The sequence below is a fragment of the Mauremys reevesii genome, linkage group 16 (assembly GCF_016161935.1).
Source record: "Mauremys reevesii isolate NIE-2019 linkage group 16, ASM1616193v1, whole genome shotgun sequence".
Lineage (NCBI taxonomy): Eukaryota > Metazoa > Chordata > Testudines > Geoemydidae > Mauremys > Mauremys reevesii.
Window position 1 is genome coordinate 35,123,404 of NC_052638.1, and position 22,618 is coordinate 35,146,021.

At 39.5% G+C, this 22,618-nt stretch overlaps 1 protein-coding gene across 13 annotated transcripts in view; it reads left to right on the plus strand.

Annotated features, from left to right (window-relative positions):
- CDH13 (cadherin 13) overlaps positions 1-22,618 on the plus strand; it is a 748,254-nt gene that overhangs the window by 281,853 nt on the left and 443,783 nt on the right. For 11 of the 13 annotated variants that reach the window (XM_039502842.1, XM_039502836.1, XM_039502840.1 and 8 more), the window contains 2 exons: positions 5,064-5,183; positions 8,283-8,333. In XM_039502842.1, the coding sequence (XP_039358776.1) occupies positions 5,064-5,183; positions 8,283-8,333 (171 nt within the window). The remainder of the gene's footprint in view (positions 1-5,063; positions 5,184-8,282; positions 8,334-22,618) is intronic. The other 2 variants (XM_039502841.1, XM_039502847.1) reach the window with 1 other exon arrangement.

Consider the following 22,618-nt stretch of genomic DNA (forward strand, 5'->3'; position numbering starts at 1 on the left):
ACTGAATTCTAGTTAGATTTATGCTTTTAAAGTATACAATGCAATTTGGATGGTGGGATTTACAGGGAATGAAGAGAGAGAGTATTTATGAGCAGGTGTCTCTGTATCACTGGCCTCTCAAATTCTTAATTTTATTAATTGATCTAATGATTTATTTAAACAGCTGTTATTTAACTGACTTATGAAGAGCTCATGAACACTGTTGGGTCTTTCCAGAGTATTAATAATAAATGCCAGTGTTTTGATGCTTTGGAAAACATCTTGAAAATTTATTATCAATACTGTTGATGGTAACGATCAGATGGTGGTGATGATTATTATAATCTGTACTTACAGCACTTAGTACACATTAAATAAATCAAACACCCTCTTTGAAATACAGTAGATAAGGGATAAAGAGAGACTATATCTCCCAATACTGAGATGCAGCCACCTCCAGCTGCTCTTTTACATCACACAGCCATGCTACACAACAGAATGCCATATTAAATTGCAGTTTCTGGGGGGGGGGCAGGTTGCTTGCAGTAAAAAGTAAATTCACTGTGTTTATTTTTTTGTAATAGAACCTGCTATTGACCCAGCTTTACACCATCAAACCTAATTTATAAAAAACAACTAAATGACAAGAAACACAAATGCTTTCCTGGTCACCAATAATGGGTTACAGATTGCCACTCCAGTGGTATTTCCAACCCTTATTGTGACAAATAGATGAGTGTTCAGCCATCTAACTTATTCCCCTGACAAGTTCTAATGAAGTTTTCTCTGCCAAGAGTAATGGTGCCTGTTACTGGAAAGTGCTAGGCTATTTATTCAAATTTTCAAGAGGTATTAAGTCTTCAAAGGGACCCTTAGCAAAGGGGTGGGGAGGCGGAAGCTGAGTTGAGAATTCTCAAGTGAACTAAGGAAGTCTGAACCTGTGTAACATCCTACATTAGGTAGACTTGACCTCTGTCAACTCAAGGTCTTTGCAGTTATTCGGATGAGTCTTTTTTTTCTTTCTTTAGCACATGCCTAAATGTTAGAAAAATGAATCTACTCCGTGCTTGATGCTTGCTTAATGTGACTAGGAAATTAAATTCAATTACTGGTATTGTATCTAAAAATGGCACTCAGTAAAGTGAAAGGCCTGGTGCAAAGCTTGTGGTGAGTCAGATAGTCAAGTGAGAGTTGGATGCCGGCCCGATTTTTCCATTGTCTAGGGAGACAGTAGCTGTATCCTTGTAAGTGACTAGGCAAAATATTTCTTTCAAAAAGTTTAAAAATAAATAATGCTACTACTCCCTTGTTTATTGAAAAGGAGAAACATAATAAAGAAAAACATTGTAACACAATTTCCATGCTAAGTGTAAATGGAGTTAAGACTGCCACCTTTTAAATAGGATGGCAGATGTGAGGTTGAACCCTTTCAACAGCTACCTGTGATTAACTCCTTTGCACTAACACTGTGGGAGTCTTTCCATCAGGGCTGGCTCCAGGTAGCAGCGAAGGAAGCAGGTGCCTGGGGCGGTCAATAGGAAGGGGTGGCACTCCGTCCGGTATTGGGGTGGCTCTTCGGTGGCACTTCAGCAGCTGCTCCAGCGCTCTGCTTCACAATTCAGCGGCAATTCAGTGGCATCTCTTCGTCTTTGGTGGGCGCTCAATTGGGTTTTCCTTTTCTTTCTTTCCTTCTTTTCTTTTCCACCGCTTGGGGCGGAAAAAAAGCTGGAGCCAGCCCTGCTTTCCATTGCCTTTATTAAGTTGAATTGGATCACTGGAGCTGCCTGGCCCAATCCTAGCAATGCATTCTGCACAAACAGCATGAAGAAAGCTTGAGTCCTATTGTTTAATTGGTAACTACTCATCAGTCATCAGTGGCAGGGTTTTGCTTCTATAGTTTCTATAACAAAATCCTATTGCTGAGACAGCATTTTTATTTTGGGCACAGCCTACTAAGAGATGCTAATATTGTAATGCAGTAATAATATTAAAGTGATATTGAGACAGTAGCTTACAATGTTATTAAAAGGTGTAACTTTTGCCATTTGAAATGATTTCATAATCATTGCACTGTGCTCCAGGAAATGAAAAAGGTGAACCCAGCTACTGTGATTACATATACAAACTACAGGCCTGACTGAGAATGCATTGAAGTCCATGCAAATCTTTTCTGTGACTTTATTTGATCAGGCTGTGTTTAAACACAGAATTCCCAAATTCTGGGCTTCCGTGTTTATATGTTGGTCACCATTAACAAGTCAGCATTTGCTAACTGCTACTGCACAGTTATCTGACATACCATAATTTCCCCTTTTTCTTAGAAAAGGAAGTAATTGTGGTAACTGGGCTATATATATATATGAGAGAGAGAGAGAGAGAGAGAGAGAGAGAATGTATGAATGAATGAATATGAATGAATCTTAATGTCAGCCAATACAGAATTCTTCAGCTTCCCTTTTCTTTTTCTGCTTCTGTTTACATGAACTTGATAGTGATATATATATATATATATATATATATATATAGGCTACTATCTTAATTAGTCATATCTGCATGGGGTGAACTGTGCAGAGGGGCAAGCATCCCTTTAATTTCAGTAGATGACAAGAAAGAGAATAGTCACCACTAAAAAGTCAACAATCAGATGTAAGTGGTGCATGGTCATCTGTAGAGGGATGAAATGTACTCTATATGAGTATTCAGACATTTCTGACTGAACTCTCAAAGCCCCATCCCACCCTGCACTGGACTCATTGTAAAACCCTGGAAGAATTCTTCATTGTTCCAATATCTTGCTCAGAATGCGGAGGTGAGGTTTTCTAGTCTTCCTACCCTCTTTGACACCTCCAACACTTTGTGATGATAAATGTTGACTGAGGTAGTGACCATTTGCATAATCTTTGGCTTTTTGCAAGTGGGGAACAATCTGGAAAAGATTAATGATCGATTTGGGGGAAAATGTATGAATTAATTGTTCCTGACTCAAGTCTTCTAGTACTAATGGAAGTGAGTTCCAGATAGAGCTAGACCTAATGTCTATTGGTAGCAAAAATAGACATAAGACACCATGATGCAGCATGGTACTAGATATTGCCTGGCTGTTTCTGAATGCTGATCATGCTTTTGAGTGGCATGCATCTGGAAATGCCTCCCACTGAACAAGCGCACAGGGATCCATACTACAGGCAGGGATCAATTTCTGTTGCCTTGTTCCTTTGCAAAGGCATTTTGAGAGATTCTTCTTCAATATAATATAGCCTTTTATGAGCTCAGAGGGGTTTGGGAGACTAGGGCTATGTCTACACTACCCACCGGATTGGTGGGTAGTGATCGATCTATTGGGGATCAATTTATCACATCTAGTGTAGGTGCAATAAAATCGATCCCCAATAGCTCTGCCGTTGGCTCCGGAACTCCACCACAGCAAGAGGCGGAAGCAGAGTCGACGGGGGAGCAGCAGCGGTCAACTCGCCACCATCCTCATGGCTAGGTAAATTGACCGAAGATGCACTGACCTCAGCTACGCTATTCGCATAGCTGAAGTTGCGTATCTTAGGTCCCCCCCCCCCCCAGTGTAGACCTAGCCTAGGAGTAAGCATGGATCAAAGTTGTCATCACTGTAGTTCTATTTGTGCTAAGCTGAGTAAAGGAACCTTTTCATTTTAGACATATCAACGTTCATTCCTTGTCACGCTCCTCAACCACGTCACACAGACACATGGCAGCCTAAACTCCTGCCTGTATTTACAGCAGAAGTGACTTTGGGTAGAATTCAGCTTTTTTGATTTTGACATTTCCCATGTTTTTGTCTTCAACTTTCTCATGAATTTTTATTAGGCAAAATTCTTTGGGGAGAGAAATTGAAAGACAAAACAAAAACATGGACCCAAGTGTCTTGCAGATTGAACGACTAGAGTGAGGTGGCAATGCACGAGGGATGGACGGGAAAATGATATTATTAGGGTGGGCCTCAAAGTAATGAAAGCTGAAAACAGATTCTCTTGATCGTTCTTCCTCCTCTTTGACTTCAGCAGGATTAGAGTTGTATGTTGCAGGCCTGTGTTTCCCCTGCTTTCTCTTCATTGTCAAATTGGAAAACTGATACTAAAACCGATCGAGGCAACAGTTTTCAGTTACTGCAGACTGTATATTAGACAGAGGAACCTAGCAAGATAGCGGCAAGAACAGCCCGTCGTTGGTTGTTGACACACACAAATCGCGCCTTTTAGAAAGCTCATTTGCAGAATTACAAAGGGGTTGCAACAACCACTATTGAAATGCATCCACCTCTGGGGTATAATGCAGCAGTTATTGTAACAACACCCGTACGCAGCAGTTTGGGTCCAGAAGGGAGGGAGAATGTAGAATGTAATTACCCCTGCTGAAATTTACCTAGATTCCTTCAGGGATATAGCTACTATGATCACGCAAAACTGTCATGGGATCTTTAATGACCATAAATTATCAAAACCTACTTCACTTTCACAACTGATCCCCCAATCAACATCTTAAATACATGGAAATTGCTTAGCACTAGGTTTTGAGGATTGATTCTACTTGACTCAGATGGAAATGTGATACTAGTAGGATTAACCAACACCAACTCCACCGGTATGTTTGTTTACCTGCAGGTCTCCTACCCAAGCACTTAGCCAGCCAGACCTCATTTAGTTTTTAAGATTTAACACGTTCATCAGCTGGGAAGGTAGCACAGTCAAAGGTGGAGATTTATAGAGCCTTTGTGGTTGCTTTCAAGCTAGGCCGGTTTTTCTACTTAGGCTGAGTTAGGCTACAGGAATGCAAGATGAACAGTGCATGCATAAATCATTATTGGCATCATCATAAATGGAATGATCCTGAAGATCATACTGAATAGTTTAAAGATAATCTTCATTAATCACAAAACTGGTTTGAGTCTTGAACTAACAATACTCTTCCTGCTAATGAGGGCTGAGAGAATGTATTAGCAAGGTCCTGGCACCTGGAATTTTTTATTCAGAAATTAAGATCTATGCAATGGGGATAATAAATTCGTGCTGTCCTGGAGGTCTTGGATAATTACTTCCCTCATTTTTCTTTTTTAGGAAATCTTTAAGATTGAAGATGGCAGTCTTGGAATTCTAAGACACAAAAGGGCCATTGTGGCAACACCAATATTAATTCCAGAAAATCAGAGACCGCCATTCCCCAGAGCTGTGGGCCGGGTAAGTCTTGACAAAACATAGCATCAAATTGTGATATTAAATAATTCATCCATTTCTCTTAGGTTTTTATATAGCATCTGTCACAGCGGTAGATATATGCTGGACAAAATTAAAGAGCATGGAAGCCAGACAGAAAGAGGTGTTTTCTCTCTTTCCTCTTGGGACAAAGGAGCATTATTCTGATGTGCATAGGATTTTTACTTTAACAGGATCAGTTCTCGTAAAATGGGTTTCTCAGAGCGATATGTTTTTAACCGTGGCATGAACTTCACAGTAATAGTCACCTAACAAATGTGCTTGTCCAGTATTGATGTCCACATGGCAAGTCATGAAGTTCCATTCAAGAACAGTACATTCCCTCAGGAATATAGGATTGGATATCTGGTGTCTGGTTTTGTTTTTAATTGAGGCGATAGCAACCAAAAACTGATATGCACACAAGGCTTTTGGACTCCTTTAATCAATCAACAGTACCCAAAGACCATGTGTGGCTGGTAGCTTTTTTTGTATAGCTCTGTCAAAAACAAGACCCTATTTTGTTTATCTCTGTAGACACACGTACACACACTCACACCCCTGCAGTTCTTATGCATAGATTTTTCTGAACTGCACACATATAACTTGCATATCCAGTTGGCAGTATTGCTCATGCAGCCACAATAATTAAACATATAAATGAATCATTTAGGCATCATTTGTTGTAATTGCTTGGGCATATTTTGCACATGGGCATTTCTGAAATATGGGCCGGTAACGGGGTCAGCATCCACCTCTCACAAGCGCCCCCTTCTGGTCTGGTGTGTCTGTGTTCTTTCAGTTCTGGTGATCCCTTTTGGTGGTTCTCAGGCAGTTTTTTCCAGCTTTCTCCCTGGAGATACTATCTTCCTGTGGCCCTCCCCAGGCTCAGTTCTTACTCAGTCTCTGCAGCCAGCCAGGAGCTCCCTCAATGCTCCCCCAGTCCCTGCTAGCAAACTGTCTTTGGCTCAGTCCTAGCAGGCAGCCAGAAGCCTCTCACTCCCTCGGTCCCTGCCAGCAGACTGTCTTTGGATGTGCTGCTCTTCCGACCAGGCATGTAGCCATTTTTTCTCTAGCTCCAAGCAGCACCTAACTGCTGCTCTATTCTGCAGCTCCTTTTATATGGTCCTCCTGGCCCCCTGATTGGCTGTTCCAGTGGCCCCTCTCAGTGCTTCCTCACAACCAGTCTAGGCTGCTTGGAGGACCTCTCCATTGCTCCTTTTCTGGGATGGGTGTGGCAGAACCCTGAGTCCTCCAGCATTTTATCCTCCTCCCTGCCCTTACCCCTCACAGTGATACAAAACAGATCTCACCAGAAGTAGTCCTCTCTTTTGGGAAAGACTTGAATTTTTTTTTAAGTACAAGTCTTGTTTAATTGTGAAAAATCCGCCATGACTAAGCTTTTTCTCGTTTGTTTAAAATACTGAATTAAGAATTTAGATAACTAGTAACTTGGTAAGAGGCTTTTGAATATGGGCATGATAAATATTTGATATCGTAATATCTACATGGTGCAGCAATGTGTAGTAAGGATGTGAGCTTTTTAAAGTGCGCAAATTGTTCCATGTAGACCCTGCTGGTGTGCACTAAAAGTTCCCTAGTGTGCTTTAACATAGTGCTGTTTCAAACAGAAGATACCAACTGTAGAGTTCTCAGATGTGAGTGATTGAGACAAACAAGAAAGTTATTTTATATTCAGATCTGGTAGGTAGAGGTTTGGTTTGGTTTTTTAAAAGTATTAATTCACTTTCATATTAAATACGAAGGGCAAGCCATTTGAGATGTCTCGCATAGGCTGTACATGCATCCATTACAAAAACCTTTTTTATCTAATATATTTTAAAGAGAGATCCCTTTATTCCTTTCCATAAACTGCAGTCTTCACTAACAGATGGTTCCCAAGTCACAAAATTCAGATGCTGATCTGGATTTCAATCCTCTGAGAATTTGATTCAGCACTTACAGAAATAGAGCCCAGTCTTGAAATTCAGATCTGAATCCATGCTCCAGTCCTGACTCCCCTCTTCTTTTGGAAGCGGTTGAGTTAGAACCATCTCTGCTATTGGTATGATGTACATTTAACTGGCAACTCCATTCCAGCACTGAAAAAGCCAGTGATGTTTCCCGTTGAATCTCCACAAAAGGTTATTATTAGTGACAGATTATTCTAGAGCAGAAATAATAACCAAGACTTATTGTAAAACAAAAACATTACCAGATAAATAGCTGGATGAGCAAATGAACTACTGCTGCGTCACATCCAGCCTCAATATGCTAATCCCTAGGACATCCTTTTATGACTGAATAAAATAGATTGGGGGTCTTAATCCTGAATTAAATATATTCTAATTTTTAGCATATGTTCATTCATTAATCATACGTGGCACAATCTCTTGGTTGGAAAACAAATCACATTTTGCTGACTCATGTTACCGTAAAATACGTCAGAGTGTTTGAGAATAGCGACTGGAAGGAGGGAAAGCTCGTGGGCCATGGTTTAGGTCAAGGTTCCAAAATTAGTTTTAAGTTGCAAACTTTTCTTTCTGGTAATTGAAGCCCATGTTATTTTCCAGGGCAATTCAATTTTTTTTGCCAGTTTTTCTGACCCACATTTACAGGGATGCCTGTGCTCTGTATTAGGAGCAGAAGGAGCCCTAAAAAGCTCAGTTGTTATAATTGTCTGGTATGTACATAGGCCATGGAGCCAGGATAGCCATCTGGGCCACAGCCTTTGTCCTAGCCAAGGTTCAGTGGTGCTGCGATCCTGTGTACCACTCAAACTTAGAGGGGTAAGTGTAGGGACTCAGAGGCTGCTTGGTGAAGAGGAAGAAGAGAGGTAAACTGCAACATGAGTGGAACAGGCACACCATAAAGAAGCGGGATCAAAGGTGGCTGTACTGACCTTCAGAGTCTAACTTCTCATCTGGAGTGTTAAAATCTAGGGAATAAGAATGTGGTTTATTTTACTATTTGATTCATTCCCAAGCCTTTCCACCAATATACCATTAGGGCTAGCTGATTGTCATGCAGTGAGTTGCATATCATGAGAAACTAGTCTGAAATTCACCATCTCACCTTATGTAGGTCTCCAAACAACTGCCAGATAATACCACCATTCAGAATAGGGAGATAGAGGTAAGAACATTTCTGTCCTATTGCCAAGCTGTCAATCCATATAATATCCCAGCAGCTTGATAATAGTATTTATTATTATTTGTATTACTATCACTTTGTTGACTGGGAGGCCGTTTCAGGACATTTAGTTGCCAATTTGATGACATTCATTGTGCTTATGCATGTAGTGGGGAGACCACAAGCAGGTTCTCATCTCCTCCACTATCTCCATATGAAAGAAGAAGACTATTTGTATTACCGTAGCACCTAAGACCAGGACCTTATTATGCTAGAACAAAGAGACAGTCCGTGCCCCAAAGACAAGAGATGGATACAGACAGGCAAGAGAGTACAAGGAAACAATAAGACAATATCGGTTAACATGATCAGCAGTGGTATCAGCACGCCGGCAGCCTCAGTGTTGTCAAATGTTTTGTAGGCATCATGGAAAAGGAGAGTTTAAAAAGTGTTTTGAATGAGCAAAATATATTAGAAACAATAACTGGAAACAATATTGATTGTACTGCTCCATGTCTTGAACAACACTAATGAGTGATTTCAAGCTAATGGGATAAATTACTTCACAGCTCTATGCAAAAATTCACTGGAATCTATAGTTATGGCTAAACAACAGTTCTAATGTGGATGCCTAAACTTAGAACAGGAATCCATACTAAGGCACATAAATATTACCCTGATTTTCAGCAGTGCTAAGCATCTGTACCTGCCACGTAAGGTGGTAAGAATCACAAGTGCTCTGCACCTTTGAATACTGGGGCACTTATCTAAAAACACTTAAATGTAGGTTTTCAGTTCGAGTCTATGCATAGGCATGGGAAATACGTGTGTGGGGGGGGGTGGGGGAGGGATGCTGCAGCACACCCAGGTTTTATGCGGGGCCACTGGCCCTATGCCCAGGCCTCCACTCCCAAGCTGGCTGACTCGGGTCCTGGCCGCCAGCCCTGGCTGACTCGGGTCCTGGCTGTCGGCCCACTTCCTTGCCGCTGGCCCTGTGCCCAGGGCCCCACACCCGGGGCTCTGCTCTAGGGGTGCTGGTCCTGCCCCTTGGCCACTGGCCCCTTGCCTGGGGCTCCAGTCCTGGCCCAGTGCCTGCCCCCAGCCTTTCCCCTTTACCCCTGCATGGGTCCCCCCCTCGGAGACGTGTCACCCCGCCCCCCAGCTGGGGATGAGAGTGGTGGTCATGGACAGGGGTAAGAGGGCTGGCTTTCAGCACCCCCACTGTTAAAAGGGTTCCAGCACCACTGAGTCTGATATTTTGGGGACCACCCAGGCCATTAAGGGGTTCTGTCACCACCTGCCCTGGAGCTTCAGGGTGCCTTGGTGTGGTACAGTGATGGTTCAGATCTCTAACACCAGTAGCCTGCGCACAAGCATAAGGCCTCATCCTGGCTTCCACTAGCCTAGTTATTCCTTGCAGGGTGACAGTGTCTAATTTAAGTACCCGAGTCTGAACATTTTTGCCCCAGTCTGATTTGAAAACAAAATAGATTTTGTACGTTTCTTTGAAGATGCAGAAAAAAAATATCAGCAGTGTTTGAAATAAAGAGTATGAAATATTCCAGAACAGCAGCAGGTGAATTGCAAGAATGTACTTAATAAAACATTGTAAATAAAGGATAAATTTTAAAAAAAGGCTCTAATTCTTAAAGTACTGGTGGTGGGGAAGGAAATTTGTATCCTTTCATATTTTTCCAAATCCAATAAGAATTAATGCTGACAATGAAAGCATTTGATTTTATTTCCTTTTTGGATGTCTTGCTCAAACATCTGCATTAGCTATGCTCTTTGGAAAAATTTCAACATCGGAGAAGCATTTCTGGCAGCAAATCATGGAGAAGTTGAATTTACATTCCTGTTACAAGTCATGGGCAAACCTCAGGAAGCCTGGTGTTCTGATTAAGCTACAAATGCTTATTGTGAGCAGCTTGTTGAGTTCTGAAAATGGAACTTCGAATTTCGCAATAAGCAGTTTTCTCATTTTTCTGATTCTTTCTGCTGCTTCTGAGGCTCAGACGTTCCAGGAGAGAGACACCGTAGCATCTGCTACTACATGAGAACCAGTAGTGAACCTACATTCTCTTTTGTTTCCCCAGCACAGGAGAATAGCTTTAAAATCTAATATAGTCCCCATAGAGTTACAGTAGGCTCAGACAGCACAACCACAGCTATCTGGACCCTTCGTCCTCCTTGGTTAGTCCTAGAATGTTGTAAGAGGGAGGCTGTGGACACTTCTTTTGCAGCCACCATCTTCTGCAACTGGCTTTCTGCTCTCAAAACCCACCAAATGCTGGACAGAATTTGGCTAACTATGTGTCCAAGCACCCCATGATGTGGGGACTTGTCCAAATCTTTCTGAATTATCTGGATGTCTTGGGTCTGTAGAACTGGTCCTGAAATGTTACAAGAACATGCTTTCTTGTGAGATTTCTGTTCCTTTCTCGTTTCTAGACATACTCCTTTTCTTGACCAGACATAAACCTGAAGTTCAAGGCATGAGGGAAAAAGAGAAAATACTTGAATGAATGTTTTTCTGATTTCAACAGTTGTCTACTTTTGATTTGTGGTTTGGGATGTTTAATCTTTTATTCAAAATTGGTCACTATTTATATATATTATAGGATACAGAAAGGACATTTTATTTAAATGCATAGATGTTGCATATGTACTACATTTTGGTAACCCTACCCTGTTATATTTGTCTCTCTGCTGGTAGAAATCTCATAAGGAAGGAGAACAACAAAATTCAAAGCAAGCATGTACACCTTGGGTGTAATAAAAACATAATATTGAATGTTATTGAATTTGCTCTTTATAAGGATGAACACGGCTGACTCAATCGATAAAATGTTATAATGAATTATAGTGCAGAGCCCCGAGAAGAAAAAATGAATTAGTTCTAAGTCTATGCAATCATTTTCAGAACACTTCCTACTTTGGAAAGTCACTAGCAGGATTTGTGCCTGAAACAGAAGTGTGGTTAACAAATGGTGTTTATGAAAACAGGGAACAAAGAAAGAAAAGCTTCTTGTCACAAACTATAATGTTTGTGTGACTGCAGCTATGGCCGTGATCCAAATGTGACTTGGGGCAGACATGGGCTGCCCAAATCACCTCCCAGCTGGTTAGAGGCCATTCTTTTGGTGAGGCGGTTGCACTTAGAGCTACCCACGCTGTTGTTTCTGGCTGCTGTTGTTTAAATGTCTGATGTGGCTTTACCTATGGTTAAGAAAAGAAAGGAATCCGATTAACTGCTGATGATACTGTATATGAATAAAAGGAATCGAGAACCAAGAATGCTCCCTTAAGTACAGAACCACAAGGCCAAATCAGAAAACCAAACACCAGGGGCCTTCCCTTTGTGACAATCCGTGATCACAATGAAAATGTTTTGCTTTCGTCTTTCTGTTCCTTACAAGTGATGTGCTGTTTTCTTGGCTCGGTAAAACGGCCGGGACAGTGCCGTAATCTCAGATGCGCCTAGCTCTTGGTGCTCATCACACTGACGAGAACGTTTTGCTATACACTCCTACCGCTGACCCTCCCTTGTTCCTTCCAACTGCTCCAGCAGCACATCTGTTTAGTTTATTTGGCTTCCCTGACTAGCCAGTTTATATTTCTGGCCCACTCTAATTCTGTGCTTCCTAGAGAAGCACATGGCTGCATGGAGATAATAAGGACAGAAGCCGACAGCCAAACTCCTTGCTGTACCTTGGATGGGAGCAGGACAAATAGCACAAAACAGGAGAGTCAGGGGAAAATAATTTTATTTCACAGTTTTAAAAAATTGTAACATAGGGAACTACAAGGGTTTGAGGACAATATTCATTAAGCATCAGTGAAATTTTGGGAGTCAAAACAGGGAGGAGATGGAAACTTGTCACTTTTTAAAACAAAAAGTTAATTCAATTTGTAGCCTAACAAAGCAATAAATATAGAGGTTCCGCTAAGTAACATTCTATTCCTATTCTGTCTACTTAGGAACAGGATTATTGTCTTGTCAACTGAGAGAGCCTTCCTTGGTATCTCTTAATTAAATAACGATCATACCTGTACTCTGCATTTAGGATGAGGATTCTGGTGGTTTGGCAGATCCTGTGCTTGTGCACACTAGCCTGCATTCCTAAGGGAATACAATGAGATTAAAATATTTTAATACTCCTGGCAACACAAGCCTCTATGTCCAGATGGTCTGGGCTACACATGTTGACTGTTACTGATGTGTTTCTTCTTGCTCTTGATGATACAAGTGCAGGGATATTATATTCAATTTTTTGGTCTCCTTCCATATGTTACTCTTCCAATTTATTTGTCCACATCAAGCGAAATGAAGTACGAAGCAGCAGGACATACAATTCTGCTTTAATTACACTGATGGGTTATTTGTCAGTGCTCCATAAAATGATGGATATTTATTCTATGATAAACTAAGACTGGTGGTTCTATTTACTTAGTGATTGCCTCTTGTCAGCCTTTAACAGTAATGGTACATTGTATGATCCTTTTATTTGGGGTGTGACTGTTCTTCTAATAAGGAGCTCAGGGTCTAAAGAAGATAGTCACAAGTGGTCAGTTTTCTAGACATGCTGCTAGGCATTTGGAGAGGAAATACTCTGGAGGATGAGTGTTTTGTCTGGGTTGGATCTAGGCATTTGCTATTGATCCTATTTACTGACAGAGGAATTGAGAATCCATAATGTCGTTATATGAATTTTTAGGAAAATTTCTTATGAGAATGTGTATTTTGTTTTAAGGGTACCCAGAACATGGATTGCATGCTTTGTAATTGAATGATTATCTTATTTACACATGAAGCACCGATACATCAAGGTTCTTCATCACATGCCTAACTTTTAGCACAGGAGCAGTGCCATTGGGACAATTTAGTTGGGGCCTAAATGGCTTGCTGAAGATGTAGTTTGAAATTTGAGATCAGATTCATCAGGCGATGTAAGGGGACAACCAACTCTACTGACTTGACTAAAATTGTGCCCATTCACTTCAGCTCTTGATGAAGTGAGCAGCCCTCCAATAAAATAAAGGCTTTCACTGCTAATACATTTTAAACTGACATTTTAGTTTTCAATAAAGGACTTATATTTGATGTCTCAACAAATCCATTAAGTCAAAAACAGCACTCCAGCTGTATCTGGTTTTCTGAAGGGCTCTCTTTAAACTTCCTTCCTGTTTAAAATATTGGTAGTCACAGAAACAATTCCAGTGAAATATATTCCATTTAAACTAACAGAGTCCTGGTGAAAAGCCTTGTTAAAACAGTTATGTTTACTTAAAATGTTTCAGAAGAATCAAAGTTGAGCAGTTGGCATCAGACAGTTTGGAAAACTAATGGTTACAATTAACAATAATTCACCTTCAGTTTTCAATATTTTTGTGACAGTAATAAGGAGAAAAGACTATTTAAGTATTTAAGGAATACTTTCTAATCTAGTTACCATGGTTACAAGTTTGGTTGGAGATACAGTAGCTCTATGCCAATGATGGAATTAAATTTTCTGCCCAATATTGAAATATCCAGGACCTAATTTCCTGTAGCTTCAGAATAAATCATGTTAATGACCTTAGAGGTAGATCCAAAGAGAGATAATCTTGTCCATGCTCTGGAGCTATTTGTCAAAGTATATTACAGATTAACTATTGTGTTGTTTGTATTAACTTAACCTTCGAATTTAAGGAAATCTTAAACTCTTTTACGGGAAAGAATTTCTAATAGATATGCTGTAACTCTTCCAAGTAAATTGTTCATGTGAGAGAACCACGATAGAGCAAAACTCTAACAATTCCTTTTTAGTTGTTATGCTGTTGGGAGCTAACTTTTTTTGAAGAAAAAGTGGCAGGTTTTTAAAATGGAAATAAGAAAGTGAATGAATGAAGTATGCTTTTTTTTTAAAAAAAAGATTTTGTCTATTCTGCTGCCCTACCTAATGAACGTAACTGAAAATTTCAATATGTTTTTGTGCTGGTATCTGCAAAAATGCTGATACCATAGCCTTGTTCAGTAGCAAAAGTTGTGTTAAGAAAACAACATTCCAAGAAATCAGACACATGGCCTGATTCTGTCACTTCAGCAAGCAGTCCCATTGACATTAGGAGTTGGAAAGACTTCTAGTAAAAGATATCTAGCCTATTTTAGGGATGAAAAAGTGCCTGAGTTAATAATGGTCTCTCATCCCTACCATGCTTCCTGTCCCTCCATGAAGGATTGTTACTTACAATACACTTTTTTAAATTCTTTCTCTCAGTTTCACATATGGCAAGTAATGGGACTTATGCATTTCTCCCAAGGTGATTATTCACTTGTCTAATCACTCCATTGAGAAGTTTTCTTTATGTTCATCTTAAATTTGTCATGCCTCGATTTAATTCAGTTATTTCAAGTCAACGCCTCCTACCCTTTCTCCCACTCAGTCAAACTATCTTGCACAATCCCTCTTCCATCTTCGTGGTTTTACTGTTGACCGGGAGTTGACCTCCAATTCTAATCTCCCAAAAGTTTGGATCCAAGATTTCAGTTTGAGCCCGTTTCTCTACTATTAATTTGTGAAATTGCCTCCTATAAACCTATTTAAAGTAATATCTTCCTTTAGGTGGGATTATGAGAGGCAAAAGGAGCTACTCAGTGATCCATATGTATAGCTAGACTGATATATAACAAGCATGAGAGGCCAGATGTGAAGTGCATTGAAGTAAATGGAAAGGCTCCCATTGATTTCAATGGGCTTTCTATCTGGCCCATGGTGAGAACGTACTAACACACTTTTATATCCATGTATCCATTTAATAGAGATTGACTGACCCAGCATAGTCGAAGACTTGATCTTGTTGTTGCCCAATCATCTCCACCATCTTCATCCATCCCATTTCCTGCTACACCATTTCTGGCTTTCCACCCTTCTAAACAATTCTTCAGCTGTAACTATTCATGATTTAAAGTAGGATCGACTGAATGGTGCTTTAGAAGAAAACTAACTTATCCCCACATATCTACAAGCCAAAACATGTTGGCACTCTGAGCACTTATTCTGGTGACAGGTTTTGTTAAGGCCAGTAGAGAGGAAGACAGTATATGGGTACTGACCCCAAGACAGTCATTTTCATTAGCTATCACTTGTTAAATTGATATTAAGGAAAGGTGACTGGTAGATTATTTCTAAAAGCAAGAGGATGATGTATATTGCATATGCGTCATCTAAAAGGTAATGTAAATATCTATGATTCAGGATATGGTGGATTTTTTTTCCTTCTGACTGACCGCCAGCTTCTTTTAATCATAAGTAATTAATGGTGACTTTTTAAATAACCGTATATTAAAGAGGGGAAATTTGTTCATCAGTTGAACAACACTGAATATGTGAGCATAATTAACTGAAGGGGAAAAAATAATTCCTGTAATAGCTTGTTAAAATGTGGAACACAGAGCGATTCCACATGTAGAACAACATATCTGTGCATTTGGATTCCTTACATCCATTAATCAGCGTGCAGTGCTACTTTCCACAGACACCCAACTGAGAGTCCTGGATATTCTACTCCTAGATGTGCCACTGATTTGCTGTGTCACCTTTAAAAAGTTACTATAATTCATGCTTGATTTTCCACAGTTGTAAAATAGGGCACATTACCTATCTTGGTATATACAGATAAACTACATTTGGTCTGGCTTCTGATTAGAGCAGGCTGGAAAATTTCTATCAGAATGATTTTTTTTTAAATGAAAAATTTTTCTGTGGGAAAACTTAAATTTTGCCCTTTTTTTTTTTTGGCTAAGGAGCCAGGGTCAGAGTGGGCAGGAGGCAGGGAGGATGAGTGCCCTGGCTGTCTGCCAACTCAGCTGTCCCACGTGAGGTAGCTAGGTTGGGGATAAGGTGGGGTGGCCAGTGGAAGGGGCCTGGTAGCCCACCTGGAGGTTCTTGTCAATTTCACCTTTTCCTGGCATGCAGAAAATGAAATTGACAACAGCCTTCCAGGTGGTCAGACAGCGAGCTGAAAAATACTGTTCCGGTTCTCCCAAAACGGAACCTTTTTAAATTTCTGTCCCATGGAGAATTTCAAAGATTTTACTTTTCATCTTGAATTGTGGTGAAATTTTTTCCAAAACCGTGACATTTTCCAGACAAATTCTATTTTCAGGCCAGCCCTAATTCTCATCTCCTTTGAGCAGGTATAAACCCAGAATAACTTCAGTGAAGTCAATGCAGTTACTGTAGGTTTGCACTGATGTAACGGAGAGCTGAATTTGACTTTTTTTAAATGTAATTATTTAAAAGAATATTCAATTGAAGAATCTCATTTATTGGTGTTTTTTAGGATTGATTTTTTGCTTCATTTTTATTGCAAAACATTATACTGTTGTAAACATAGTACTAGGTAACATTGTCATGTCCCACTCTAGTGACCAGAGGATAAGAATTCACTACTGCTGCCAGCTAATGCTGGCTATTTATTTTAACTCCAATGTCAAAGATGACCTTTGCTTTAGTGCTTATGTTCCTGAGTTCAGTCACTCCTCATGACCTATAATAGGCTACCATTTGTAAAGCTCCCCTAGGTCGAGATTTGAACTTCTGCAAGCTTCAGATGGTTAGACTGAACATTCCTGATGGGAGCAGTTTGTAACACACTTGTCAAGTATATTTCATAGATTCTAAAGCCAGAGGGGAGCATTGCGATCTTCTAATCTGACCTGCTGCATAATGGAGGTCACAGGATTTCCATGAATTAATTCCCATTTGAAGTATAGCATATCTTCTAGTGAAATATCCAGTCTTGATTTTAAAATTTCAGTGACAGAGAATCCAGCACAACCCTTGGTAAGTTGCTCCAGTGCTTAATTACTCTCACAGTTAAAAATGTGTGCCTTATTTCAAGTTTGAATGTAGCTAGCTTCAGCTACCAGCCATTAGAACATGCTGTACCTTTTGTCTGCTAGATTGAAGCGCTCTCTGTTACCAATTTTCTGTTCCCCAGGTAGGTACTTTTAGATTGTGATCAAGTCATTCCTTAGCCTTCCCTTTGTTAAACTAAACAGATAAACTCAAGGACGTCAATCACTATAAGACACGCTTTCTAATCTGTTAATCATTCTTGCAGATCTGCTCTGAACCCTCTCCAATTTTGCAACATCCTTCTTGAATTGTGGAACCCAAAACTGGACACAGTATTTTAGTAGCAGTCACACCAGTGCCAGGTACAGAGGTACTATAACCTCTCTATTCCTCCTCAGTATTCCTGTTGCTTCTCATTAGCACGTTTGGTCATAGAGTCACACTGGGAGCTCCTGGTCAGCTGATTATCCATCATGAACCCCAAGTCTTTTTCAGAAGCACTGCTTTTCAGGATCGAGTCCCCTGTCTTGTCAGTATGGCATGCACTCTTTGTTTTTAGAGGTATGGCTTTATATTTGGCCATATTGAAACACGCATTGTTTGCTTGCTCCCAGTTTGCCAAACAATCCATATCACTCTGCATCAGTGATCTGTCATCTTTGCTGCTTACCGCTCCCCAATCTTTGTGTTATCCACAGACTTTATCAGTGTTGTGTCTCTCTGGTAGCTGAAATTAAGGATACAATACTGCTGCTAACTAAGGCAGTTAATCCTTGAGCTCAGTGGTCTGGGCCAGTGCTTTTGGTGCTTAAAGTCTGCAGTTCTTTCCTCTCTGACAACCCAGTTGATTGGGAAAACTTCTGTGGACATACTCATCCAGAGATCATAGCTTGGGTAAGCAATGGTTAAGGAAGGCCGGCCATGATTACATTATAGAAGGATGTGAATGCCAAGCAGAGAGAGGGATTATTTAGAATGATGAAAGGCGATATAACAGAGAGTAATGGGACAAAAATAAGAGAGACAAAATAAAAGCTGAATATCTCCTCACAGTAAGTTGTATAGGACTGTGGAAGAGTCACCCTACTTGGGACATTTAAAACTAGAGTGGAAAAAGACACTAGTCAACTTGCAATAGGGAATCATCCTACACTGATAGTAAGATGGTCTGTGTGATCTAATAGGATTTTATTTTTTTATCTCTGGGTTCATCCAGGGTACTCTGACTTGCATCATATCAGTGTTCACTCTTAGTTTCGCCCCATGTGAAAGACATTTTCTTTCCCTTCTTTATTTTATAGTGTTGTATAATAATCAGATCAAGGGATGGATGTACAGCATGATTCTAACCTCCATGCTGTCTGTTGCGGTTCTCTTTCATAAGCATTTTTCAATTTTTTTTCAACAACTTTCTCAGTCTCTTGCAACTGGCCACAAAGGGCCAGGTTCTCCTCTTATCATTCTCATTTATTATTACATTCTCATTAATCACCTGTGCCACACAGTTTGCAACCTTATACATGAAAATCTCTCTCAAGTGTTCTCTTTAGGCTTTACCACATGGAAGGGAAATGATCTTGGTGCCTTTCAGGCCAGGATGTAAAAATGTAATGACAGCAAAGCTCCACTTTCCCTCAATGTATTTAATAACCCTCAGGGTCTCTTTCATCATGTTTTACAATGCACTGAAATGACATCAACATCAATGTGCTGTGTAATATCTTCCAGAGTTAGATACCGAGCAGCTGTCCATCGTACATAAGCAATATTTCAGTGTCATTATTGAACTGTGTTCAAGCATGTTGTTGCTTAAGCATGACAAAAAGAGTTAGGAATTTCATCTAGGTTGCAAGGTGCTTTAGCCTGGATTGGTAAAAAGGCTGACTGATTTACACCTCTTCCAAAGGGGCGTGGTTTATTGCCATCGTTGGAGTAATAGGAACATTGAATATAATGGACCACCACATTTTCAAGTTTGTCTATGATACAGTAGGATTATGTCAGTTAAAATAACTAATATGTGGCATATCATCCAATCAGATTGCTACGTATTTAATCTAAACTACATCTTCCTTTTATTATATTTCTGCCACACTGCTGGTTTTCTTCTGCACTCTACCGAGTATCTCCTCCAACTGAATGCATAGGACTCTTTTTAGAGATATTTACTGCTTTTAGTAGAAGTCCTGCTGGTATGGATATTTTCACAGTACAGCTGTTCTTACTTGACCTTTATGTCCACAATTATCAATTTACATTGCTAGATTTAGAATAAACAGTTCACCATCAATGACTGCATTTCCCCTCGTCATCCACTTGCCTTTCTCTCTCATCCTTCTGAATAGCAAGTGAATAGCATGGACTTGGAAAACAAGTGGAACAGGACCAAAATTTATAGAAAAATTCATATTTTGGGGATACAAAGTTGCATGAAATGAATTGGAAAAAATTTTTGCACAGATTTTCCAAAACATTATTTCACCAATTTCACTCAGCACTAGTTGTGCTCCAACAAAACTTCTAAGCATGTGTTTAAAATTAAGTACACACTTCTATCCCATTAATGTCAGTTAGATGAGGCTATGCTTTGCTGAGTCAGTGCCCAAGGGCTTGATCCGAAGCCTACTGAAGCCAATGGAAAAATTCCTATTGAGTTCAGTTTGCTTTCGATCAGGCCCAACTGCTTGGATGTTTTAGTAGGAGCAGAATGTAATTTGGGTTGCTAACTTGAAACAAGTGTGAAATAAACTTGACGTGTACACAGCTGGTTTTTGTTGTTTTTCCTTCGAGTAAAAATTTTGAAAGTACATCTAGCAAAAGCAGGCTTTTCATCTAGCCTCAAATTTGCCTAGTTTCACTAGATGAGGTTTTTTTCATTGCTTCAGAAGTTTTGCCTTTCATTTTTGTAACACATGCAAGAAACTATTAAGCTTACATTTTCAATTGAGCTTTCTCAGTACTTGCAGAGACTTGAATGGATTTTGATAATAAAAATCTGCACAGCGATGAAGTCCAGAAATTGAAAGCAGTAGCAATCCTTATAATCCAATAACATTGTCCTAATAAGTAATATATATATACATATATATATTAGAATTGAGGAAGTATGGCTACAACTAAGAGGAAAATTAAAGTCAGTGGCTTTACTATTTTGAGGGGAGGTTCATATTTAAACCTGATTAAGTATATAATAGAAAAATGTATTTTAGTTTGACAGTAATTCCTTAACTCATTTTATTTTCCATAAGGTAAAACAAAATACATAAAAATTACCAGAGGAATTATTGCTTGATTAAATTCAAAGTACCACTGATAATCTCTTCAGAGACTAGTATGTGCAATAGGGGATCTAACCCTTCATATAAAGAAAATGTATAAAGATCTATATGAATTTTATAAATAATAAAAATTAATGAACAATACAGCACATGCTGAAATTGAGTAAATATGAAAACATCATAAATCAACATCCAATATTACTGTGTTGTTGGGGTTTGTTAAATTTGAGTTTGCTAAGGGTCACTGGAACTTGAAAATGAATGTTAATTAATAGGATCTATTCATGTCTGAATTCATTTTGGGTTGTTTACAAAAGCATCCAGTTATACAATTGAATTCCGTTAAATGAATTTTTTGAAAGGAGTGGAACACAATAGTGAGACACAAAACCCATCAAATAGTATTATCTGTTATTGTGAAACCTTAAGAAGCAAGCACAATATTTCCTGTAGGGAAAAAGTTAAAGATGTATACAAACTGATGACGGGCACTCTTATTAAGCAGGAGGAAATAGGGGTTTTTTGGTTTTTTTTTTCTTCAAGGTTCTTTAAAGGTTGATGTTTCAAAGACTGCAGATAAAAGGATTCACATTCAGTTAACAACCATCTAATGAAAGTTCTGCACATTTTAGTTGCTGAATATGTGCTGATCCTTTATCTTGTTGACATGAAAATATGCTTGGATAACATTTAGTTATGTCCATAACCTTCCCCATCATAAACCTCTATTCTGTGTATACTCCAGACAGATTTTGTGCTATCAGATGGAGATTTTGTATACTGTTCTGATTCATACTCCACTACAATAGTCACTTTTTACAATGCAGAGAAAAAGAGCCAAAGGTTTTTTTCCCTCACAAAAGAGCAATTTTCTAAAATTCTTATTTTATTGTAAGAGTTAATTATATTTTATGATAGGGCTGATTTTTTCCTATCAGGGTTTTAAATCAAAAGCTGGAGGCAAACTACATCTAAATTGCCATTTTTTTTTGTTCTTGATCCTCTTGGGGAATGACTCCCTGTTGATTGTGTAATGAACTATGTAGACCCATATACAGTAACAGTATTTTGAAAAGGAGGAAAAGCGGTGATGCAGAGCTGGAGGAATTATTTCAAAGCACGTAATTTATTAGATGAGCTTAGCTTTGTTTTCTGAAAATATATTGTGAACATACTTTGATTTTTACAACTTTGTTGTTCATACTTGGTCAGCAAACATTTTACACAAACATTTGACTTTACTAATGTTTGTGAGCTATTTGCTTTTATGATGTTTTCAACAATTTATCATTCGTGGTGTGCAACTGATCACCTTTGTTGTCTGCCCTCTTAGGGGCCTGGGCCAGCAAGCCTTGTTGAGTTACTGGACTCCGCTGTGAAGGAAGCAGGTGATTATAAAAGCCAGAAAGTGTCTTAGTTGAGAAGGAACTGAAGGTACCAGATGGTTGGGTGCAATAAGTTCTGAAGCAGGGGGAATGAACAGTATGTCCTCCCTTCAGGGCCTCTGGGAGCTGTAGCCCATGGTAGGCAGAGGAACTGCTTTTTGTTTGGATGTTTTGCCCAAGTGTTTATGTTGAAGAATAAACTTGTGTCCTGAAAGAGACTTAGACCTGGCAGTGAGTCTTTCCTGGGTTGGAGAAACAAGCCAGCAGCCTACAAGGAGGAAGGAAATCAAAGAGTTTTCAGGATGGCTACACAAAGACTTCCTGCGCAATCATATACTCACAGGAGTATTTGCAAGACTACTAACATCTTTCAAATAAAATAGCTTATACAAATATTCCCAGAAGCACATAAAAAGGGCGGAGAATATCATGAAAATTAATTCATTATTTTTATTTGATTACTGTAAGACCATGAGAAGTTTCTACCTTCCAGTCAATCTCCATCTTCTCTAATCATGAGATAGGGAAATATTGCCCAGCTATTAGGATGCACGGCTCTGTCACTGACACGCTATGGGCTACCCTTTCTCATGCTGAGCAGTACCTCACTCCCTAAGTAGTCATGTTAAAATCTGAGAGACAGATTGTGATGCCCTTACTTACAGAATAGTGCCTCAGAGTTACTCCATCAGAAGTTTAATCACTTTAATGAGACATCTTTTGGAGTCAGATGCTATTCTAGCTGTATAAAGGTATTAGAATCTGGCTCAATTACACTGCTC